At 33.9% G+C, this 10,000-nt stretch overlaps 1 protein-coding gene across 11 annotated transcripts in view; it reads left to right on the forward strand.

Moving 5' to 3' along the window:
* Positions 1–10,000, forward strand: part of LOC144956123 (N-acetylated-alpha-linked acidic dipeptidase 2-like) — a 79,446-nt gene that overhangs the window by 40,230 nt on the left and 29,216 nt on the right. For all 11 annotated transcript variants that reach the window (XM_078886555.1, XM_078886503.1, XM_078886549.1 and 8 more), the window contains 5 exons: positions 211–549; positions 1,271–1,547; positions 3,650–3,775; positions 4,648–4,837; positions 9,338–9,434. In XM_078886555.1, the coding sequence (XP_078742681.1) occupies positions 251–549; positions 1,271–1,547; positions 3,650–3,775; positions 4,648–4,837; positions 9,338–9,434 (989 nt within the window). In that variant the 5' untranslated portion in view covers positions 211–250. The remainder of the gene's footprint in view (positions 1–210; positions 550–1,270; positions 1,548–3,649; positions 3,776–4,647; positions 4,838–9,337; positions 9,435–10,000) is intronic.

Here is a 10,000-nt window from a genome sequence, read left to right on the forward strand (position 1 = left end):
TCGACTACTCAAAACGCTGGATTTGTGACACTCAGACCAAAATCCAGAAGAAGAAGGAGGCATAATCATAATGATTTTTAAAAACCTGCTTTGACCCTCTTCTAACAGGTTTATTGCTTTAAAATCAACATAGAAATGAACTGATATTTCGACGACCGATTTATAGATGTCTAAGATCCATTCATGTAGTATTTTCAATTCCTTCCACAGAAGTAGATTATAGGCCTAGATTCGAGATAAAGTTAAATGTATGACCATGTTAACTGGAAGTAATATGTCCATGGACCATAACGGTATGTTATTCAAAAACACTAGCGCATTCGTCAGTAAGAGACGATTGATTTTCTTAGTCGTGATTTTCTCAATTCTGGGCCTGGTGGTAGGACTTTTGATCGGTGCCTATGCGATAGGGGATGCAGATGATAACGATTGTGATGGAGGTGTGTATCTCTCTGGGGCCCCAGCACGCTTGATGAAAGATGGAGATGAGGACGTGTGGCCGATGATACGGGATGCTATTAGTGCAGAAAACATCGAAAACAATCTAAGGTAAGCATTTATTTCAAACATACTATCAAACAGAACAGCCACATTAACTGAACATGAAAAGAAAAATCCAAAACTGCTAGAAATAAGATTGCAGTCAACAATAACATCATGATGACGATGACGATGACGATGGTGATGACGATGACGATGACGATGATGATGATGACGATGACGATGACGACGAGGATGAAAGAAGGAGAAGAAGGAGAAATTCAAAATCGCTTCCCAAAATAGTTGGGATAATAAATTGCATTCAAAATATGGTAGAACTCTTAAAAATTAAAGAGGAAACAAGACACGCGTATAAGGATGGCAGGTCATCAGACGGCCAAATATGATCTGTTTTCTGAAAACCGGTTGGATATTTTGTGGAGAAGATAGATACCACTGTAGAATTTACTCTTAAACATTAAAAAAAGCAAAATATGGCCAAATTGGGCTTTTAAGAGGTCTGTGTGTACATCTGAAACCATTTAATTTGGTTTAACGCAGGCTTTGCCTTGGGTTATTGTTTGGTTGGAGAACAATTTCTTGCAGTTCCCTGTCCATTAACATTGTAAAATGTGCCTTTAGATTATAAAATTGAACATTTTTAAAAAGGAACATTATCATTTAAGGAGGTTAATTAAAGGATGTGTGTAATATCATGTTTTGAATTTCCGAATAAACGTTACCTATTTTTAAAAACACGATTTACAATCCATTTTTTGTGTACGTATAGAGTCCTATCAAGCAAGCCACATATAGCTGGACGTAAGAATGACGAGGAGCTCATTAACTTAATCAAAGAAAGATGGCACAATGATGGAATGCAAGTACAGACCACGCCCTACGATATCCTACTCTCGTATCCTAGCGACGAGACGCCGAATACAGTTCGTCTGTTGGATGGCGCCCAAAACGTGTTGTACGATTCAACCACCGATCTCAGTAACATCACAAATGAACCGGATGTGGTTGCTCCTTTTCTGGCATACTCTACAAACAGATTGATTGTGGTGAGTACATGCCAATGTAAAAGTATAACCTGCTACTTGTTAAAACGCCGATTTCACCATACATTTTGGTCAGAACATAATGGATCGATTTAAATGACTCCAAATTGACAAAATGTCATTAGCCGGAGACTTCATGCATAGTATAACATTTTTTATTTTAAAAGTAGTCTTTCAAAGTCAGTAGGCCGATGGAGCCGGAGTTTACTTCGGACATTAGCAATTGTTTGCTACCCCTTGGATAGGTCGCTAGTCTATCGCAAAGTGCTTCCGTCAGATCCAACAGGCCCAGCTGATTGGACATGGAGGACGGGGGGGGGGGGGGGGGGTTCAGAATAAAAATCTCTGGATCAATCTCGGTACCTTTGCGTGTGAAGCGAGGGCTTTACCCACTGAGTTATCGGGACCCCGTTTTTATAAGATTTAATTGTTAATATCTTTACTATGATGGCGCGGTAGCTCAACGATATGCAGTGTTCTATATGAGGTCGTCAAGCGATTTCAGCCTGGTCATTGATGCTATTGATCTTAATTTCTGTCGTTTTGTCCTAGAATAGGTCAGTTTACACATATTAGCCCTTTCTATTAGCTTTTGTATGAGTGCCAGAACAAAAAGAACGCGCAACAAGTAACTTGTACTAAATGAAATAGAATATTGGAACCAAATGTCTTGCTTGGGGAATAACGATGCCTTTATATGGTGATTGAATAGAAATGCGTTAGATGAAGGTTTTCTATTATTATCCTCATTATTATTATTATTATTATTATTATTATTATTATTATTATTATTATTATTATTTTTTATTATTATTACTAATATTATTGATAATAATAGTAATAATAATAATGATGATGATGATAATAAAAATAATAATAATAATAATAATAATAATAATAATAATAATAATAATAATAATAATAATAATAATAATAATAATGATGATGATGATGATGATGATGATGATGATGATGATGATGATGATGATGATAATAATAATCTAAGTATTATTATTGTTATAATTATCATAACCGATTTGAGCACGTCTAGTGGATATTGCGCTTTATAAAAGCTCAATTATTTATTTATTATTATTATTATTATTATTATTATTATTATTATTATATTATTATTATTATTATTATTATTATTATTATTATTATTATATTATTATTATTATTATTATTATTTATTATTATTATTATTATTATTATTATTATTATTTTATTATTAATATTATTATTATTCATTATTATTATTATTGTTATTATTAATATTATTAATAATCATATATTATTATTATATATTATTATTGTTATTATTATTATTATTATTATTATTAATTATTATTATTATTATTATTATTATTATTATTATTATTATTATTATTATTATTATTATTATTTTATTATTATTCTTTTTTTTCTTTCTTTTCATTCTTCTTTTTCTTCTTCTTCTTCTTCTTCTTCTTCTTCTTTTTCTTCTTCTTCTTCTTCTTCTTCTACTACTACTCTTCTTCTTCTTCTTCTTCTTCTTCTTCTTCTTCTCTTCTTCTTCTTCTTCTTCTTCTTCTTCTTCTTCTTCTTCTTCTTCTTCTTCTTCTTCTTCTTCTTCTTTCTTCTTCTTCTTCTTCTTCTTCTTCTTCTTCTTCTTCTTCTCTTCTTCTTCTTCTTCTTCTTCTCTTATTATTATTATTATTATATTATTATTATTATTATTATTATTATTATTATTATTATATTATTATTATTATTATATTATCATCATTATCATTATTATTATTATTATTATTATTATTATTATTAATATTATTATTATTATTATTATTATTATTATTATTACTATTATTATTATCATTATTATTATCGTTATTATTATCATTATTATTATCATTATTATTATCATCATCATTATCATTATTATTATTATCATCATTAGCATTAGCATAATAATCGGTATTTTTATCATTATCATCATTATTATCATGATCATTATTATTATTATTATTATTATTATTATTATTATTATTATTATTATTATTATTATTATTATTATTTTTATTATTATTGTTATTATCATAAGTGATTTATTATTCTTATTTCAGGGCGATCCAGTGTTTGTTGGATTTGGAAGGGTGAAGGACTACGACACTTTAAAAAACGATTTCGGAATTGACGTGACAGGCAAAATTGTCATTGCCAAGTATGGACAATTGTTCAGGGGTGATAAGGTGTGTAGTGTGTGGTTATCTTTTTTTCCTTCATAAATAATGACACTTCTTTAGCCATAATGTTTATTGCTTTAAACATAAACCGATTAAGATGATCTTAAAATTGTCAAACAGATTCAACTAGTTAATTGCTGTATTCTGGGGGAAAAACTCGGAATCTAAAAATTTGGCCAGGAAACTCGTCCTTCAAATATCGATCGATTTAAATGACCCTCATCTTTCCTAACATTGTCAAACCTGGGACTTCGACAGTATATTAGATTTGGCGGAAAGTACTTTGTGATAGATTAGTGCCTTATCCAATCAATTGCCATTGTCCGGCTTCATTGACCTAATGGATCTGACGGATATCCCCACGAAGTTAAAGTACTCTGGCCAAAATGTCATTTTTGTCATTTTACGGCAGCATTGAGTACCTTTCTTGTTGCTATTCGTGTCTTTACGACTAACGCACACACAAGCACATAATAGGTATAGGTATTAATCACGAATACCCCCTCCCCCCAAAAAACCCCAAAATAGCTCGAGCATATGTAAAGTACAATATCCACGTGCTCAAACACAAGCAATTGCACACACGAATAAACGTTATTCTCCTTCAATTTTACGTTACCTAACTGTAGCCTCCTTCTGTACAATGCTTTTTGGGCCATTCTTTTGATTTAAAAACTACAATTATCAGTATAGATATCCAGAGTGTGTGTTTCTTATCCAATAAAGAATTGAAATAGCTTAAAAACTATAAATGATAGAAACATCGTCATCGTCATCGTCGTTGTCGTCGTTATCATCATCATCATCATCATCATCATCATCATCATCATCGTAACAATCCCCCACCATACTCAAGAAGCAAAAATATTCACTGTCAGGTACAAATCGCCGAATCTAAAGGCGCCATTGGTGCAATCCTCTACACTGACCCTCATGAGTACACGGGTCAACTGATGGGGGACTCGAGAGTGTACCCAGACACATGGTGGCTGCCTGGCTCCGGGGCTCAGAGGGGTACCATCTTCACTGGAAGTGGAGATCCACTTACTCCAGGTTTCGCTGCAAACGGTAAGTCTGCTATTCCTCAATCATCACTAAAGCAAAAGATCAGAGATCCAAGCCCGTGTAGGAAGCGCGGTCTAGTATCAATTCTGTCACAGGACTGAATTTAACATCGGGAACTCCCATGGTGGGTAGGAGGTCATTTGATGTGTATCCTCCTATGTCTGATTTCTGAGTTGCTTTCTAATTCTGTCTTTGTCTTGGAATGGGATTACTTAGTTTTTGTCCTGGCCTTTGCCGGAGTCCTTGGCTGAGAGGGAAACAGTCAAATGTATAGTTTTAGTTTTGGGATGTGATTTTTTTTCCATTGTAAATCACCTCTCTGATTGATATAGATTTTTTGACAATAATATTTTCTTCCTTTTTAATGACGCAAATGTGTTGCAAACACCGTGAAACCCTTTAAAAAACGAACATCTCTCGCATCTCTTTTTTTTTTTTTACCTTGAGCTAGAGGCTTAGCCCATATTACAAGGATCTGAACGTGTATGAAAGGTGCCAGACAAAGCACCTTATCTTTCAACGGCGCCTGCTCCTTAATTGCTTAAATTGATATTAGCCCATATTGCTCAGTTTTCGGCGCCGCACTTTGGATTACCTCGCTCGTTTCATGATATAGATCATTGAGAAGTACGAAATGGCTATTAGTACTACTACTACAAACAACAAGAATTATACTTTTCCCTATTTGTAATACCAACACTCTTTTGCATTAAAAGATAAATTTGCAATTCTCCAGTCTTCCTTTGTTTACTGAATTAGAATGGAGACCCACTTCTTGCATTTTTGTCACACTAGACATTTTAAGTATATGCAACCTGTAATTACAATTGCACTTTCGCGACGAAATCGGGTTGCCACATTAGATATTTTATTTTATTATTCTTTTGCCGAGGAGGATAGAGAGAGAGAGAGAGAAAGAGAGGAGTTTGTTTTTTTTAAAGGATTTTTTTTTATCTGCGGGTCGGGTGAAGAGAGAGAGAGAGAGAGAGAGAGAGAGAGAGAGAGAGAGAGGGAGAGAGAGAGAGAGAGAGAGAGAGAGAGAGAGAGAGAGAGAGAGAGAGGTAATTTTTCTAAATCGCAAATTGTGGGAATGGGGAGGGGTGCTATCATTTTCTATTCAAATTATGATTGTGATTGAAAGATGTTAAAACGATAAAACTTCCGAAACTTGAGAAACTTGGGGAATATTCGACATGAGAAATAAACACTTTGAGGAATAAAATGAATGTTAATTATCATTTTTGTTTTTAAAATCATTTTCCCCTATTTACTTCACAATATATCAATTGATTAAGATGACTACGACTTGCAAATAATTTCGAAAAGTCTCAAACACGAAGCTTAAGTCCTTCTTTTTTTCAAACGAATTTGCGACAAGAGAGATTTTAGTATTTCAGTCACACCACGTGTTTTGAGATTGCCAAACACTAAACAAGCTGCTCTGCGTTGTCCCAATTCATTTTGTTATGCTTGATGTTGCTACTGGATCTCAAACAGCGCTGCATATTCCATATGTCGAACTAATGCTATGTAGCGACTTGCTTCAATTTTTTTTTTTTTTTTTTGTGCGTGTGTGTCTGCTCAACAAAATGTATTGGCCTTGTTGGTTACAGTGGCTATATTATGGTAATTCCATGATAGAGATCGATGTATTTTGATGATTTCGGTCGCGGATATGAGCAATTGTTTTAAACCCTTTTGGTAGGGCATTAACATATCGCAAAGCACTTTCGCCGGAATTAACAGAACTAGAAACCCAATGGCTGTTGGATGGCCAGAGGGTCAAACGAAATTCCCACATTACCCAAAATCGATATCGGTTCTTTTGTTTGAGAGTCGAGTGCTCTATGAAGAGAGCTTTTGGGACCTCTATTCTCCCCCAGTGCAAATAGGATCATTTATATTCTTTCCATGACGAGACAGTTATTTACATTACGAAGTCAGCCAGTAGAGAGAAAGATCAAACTTGTTTATAGTGTCAAGATAAATTATTTAGTTGCCTCCGGCCGCCACTGTGAGATCAGGATTGAAGTAAATAATATTATATCAGTGACCGGACTGAAACACGATTTGTCTCTTGTGAAAATGTTTGGGCAAAAACATATCAACTGACGACCCCAATTCTCCTCATTATTCATTTGTCGTTTTCTTGATATTGTACACTACTAGAACTGCCTCGCTACAGAATATCTTAAAGGTTATGAAAGAAATATTGTAGAAAAAAAATACATGGAACATTTCTGGTGGGGAGAGTTTCTTCTTACAACTAATACTTGCTGACGAGGCGGCTGGTACCTATGATTAACAATAATTTTCTACTCATCTGTTTTCATTGATCAATCTAGACTATTAATTACGACATTACTTGAAATGGTCAAATGACAGACCATTATGCCCCAGCAGGTTTTCTAAATAACCATTTGGGTCAACGGTAGATAAAACTACAGTTAATTTAGAAAAGGTTCGCAAATTACACGTGTGTCAATTTGTGAAAAAATTATTTTATAATTTTTAGATTTGCCAGTTATGAACTTGTGTTCGTTGACAAAAATTTAACATAGACTGTATGGAACAATTTTCGCCCCCGACCCTTTTTCTAATTAATAGATTTAAAGGTAGTAATTTTTTTATTCGTTGTTGTTGTTGCAGTGATAACAAACATATTCTGCTGGTGGATGGTTGTTAACCGTTAAGGGCACTTAAAAGTTGACCCTTTCTCGATGTGTCCTTTATGTTATACTTATGGCGTTTTTATAGTTCGGCGTCCTTGCATTAACTTTATGTTTTTCCTAGGTTCTGGCTGGATTTTTTTTTCCAAAAGGTAGATGGAAATTTTAATGTTTTATTTACTGTTTCTCTTTCAAATTGGCTTCTCTATATTGATGTAGCCATGTGACACTATATTAAATTGTTATCACGAATACAAACTGTGCAATTTAAATGTCTGATCTTATTTTAATTTTTATTCATCACATAAGGATTCTTAGGAGGATTATTGTTGTATGGCTCATACGGCTTATTAGCCTGAGAATTTCAGATTCATTGGCGCCTGGTTTCTTTGGGGAAGTAATAGACATTTTTTGCTCATATTTTTGTATTTCTCTTTATTTCATACAAACTGTTTTTAAAAATGTGATTATTACTATACCCCATTCTCCAAGAGCTTGAAAGGTTTTCATTGGCAAATTGTTTGGCCCATTTGCTCTTCCATGTTTATAAACAATTTTATAGTTTATCAACCTATATATACCTGAATATGTTTTTTTAATGACATCTCGACTCTTCCCGCTGAATAAAAGCAAGAGATCCTTATCTGCTAAACAAGTAAAATAAGATAAAATAAATGAATGGTCAAAGCCTGGTTTATCTCGCAGGGAGGCACTTACTGTATCTTCTATCCCCCTTTATCTTCTTTCCAACATGCTTTCCTCCCATAGCGGGCAAGGAGGGGGGGGGGGGGTACATAATGTGTCTTCTATCCCCTTATAACTGTTTTCCAACATGCTTTCTGTCTTTGTCTTGGAATGAGATTACTTGGTTTTGTCCTGGCCCTGGCCGGAGTCCTAGCTGGGAGGGAACCAGCCAAATGCGTAGTTATTGTTTTGGGAGATGATATTTTTTTCCTTGTAGATCATCTCTCTGTTATATATTATTATATTTGTTATTTTCAATGTATAATGTAAGCATTTGAGTGTATTCCTCTTTGTTGGATTTTGTGCTTGTGTCCGGATGAGACTTATAGGTGATCTCAAACTAAGTACATTGGTGGTATGCTCTTGGAATCTACATATGATCCCTATTTGTTCCCAGTTCCCCTATGTCTTACTTTTTCTTGGGTGCTTTAATTGTAATTCTAGAACTTTTTACTATCCCATCTTCTTCCTTTTTACTAGCGCTGATATAACCTAAATGTGTTGCAAGCGCCGTAAAACCCTTAAAAACATTTTTAAAAACATATCTCGCATCTTAACATATTTTAGGTGTTTGGATGACTAGTTAGTAGAATGAGATAATCATGAATAAAGCTTGACAACATGCTCATCAATGGTGACAAAATGGAAGTCAGATCTAAAGACGGGACGAAATTGATAATTTTTTTTAAAAATCGTTCCAAAAGTAAAACTGGTATTTAGAATGGGGAATGCAGTAGGTAGCACTCGTGGAAACCACTGCATTATGTATAACGCTTATCAAAGAGTGGTGAAATGGTAGGACGTATAGCCGGTAATAATGAGGTCTGAGGATCGATCCCCAGTTGAGGAAGACTGATTTTTGGGATGACTTTTTTTCTTCTTTTTTTTTCTTTCTTGCTTTGTCTGGCACTGTTTCAGAAACACTTTTTAGATCTTGAATGTATGATACAAATCGCCATTGCTAAGAAAAGGTTTAGCATCATCTCCACAATTCTTTTTTTTTTAATTCATGTCTTCTACGCCTTAATTGCCCTGTTAAAATCGAAATGATTCATTCATTTATGAATACCTTAAACGGCACTTTTGACAGATCTCGCCTACAGATACACTGAGGACACCGTTGAGCCACCAATGCCAAAAATACCAGCTCACCCTATTGGTTACAACGCCGCTATTCAAATACTCAGGTTAGTATTATTACATCACGTTAAATCATTATAGAGCGAATACGTTTTTGATGCTAAAAAAAAACAGTTTTGAACTTATGATAATCATTACTTTAATTGTGATAAGTACAATTTTATTAAGTACATACTTAATGAAATTCTACTGATCATAATTTATTATTATTTAAAATAAAACAGAACGCATACGTTGAAAGTTGAATTGAATAAAACAGAGAAGAATTATTATGTATCTCAAATGGTCGACAGGGAGATCTCTGTTGCTGTGTTCTCACCCCCCCCCTTCCTCCCCAATTTCATTAAAATGAGATTACTTTGGGGTGTTTTTTCTTGTTCTTGACTGAGGGGAAAACAGGAAAATGTATAGTATTAGTTATGGGATTTGTTTTTTCATTGTTAATTATATCTCTATCGTGTACTGTTACAAATTTTGTTTTTAATGTATATTGTGAACATTTGAAAGTATTTCTTTCGGTTGAATCCCGTGCAAGTGTCTGGATGAGGCCTTTAGGTTATCTAAACTAATTGCTCTGATGGTATGTTCTTGGAATCGACTTCTATTCCTTGAA

This window comes from Berghia stephanieae, chromosome 1 (genome assembly GCF_034508935.2).
Source record: "Berghia stephanieae isolate SIO BIC M18660-M18661 chromosome 1, UCSD_Bste_1.3, whole genome shotgun sequence".
In the NCBI taxonomy this organism is placed as follows: Eukaryota; Metazoa; Mollusca; class Gastropoda; order Nudibranchia; family Aeolidiidae; genus Berghia; species Berghia stephanieae.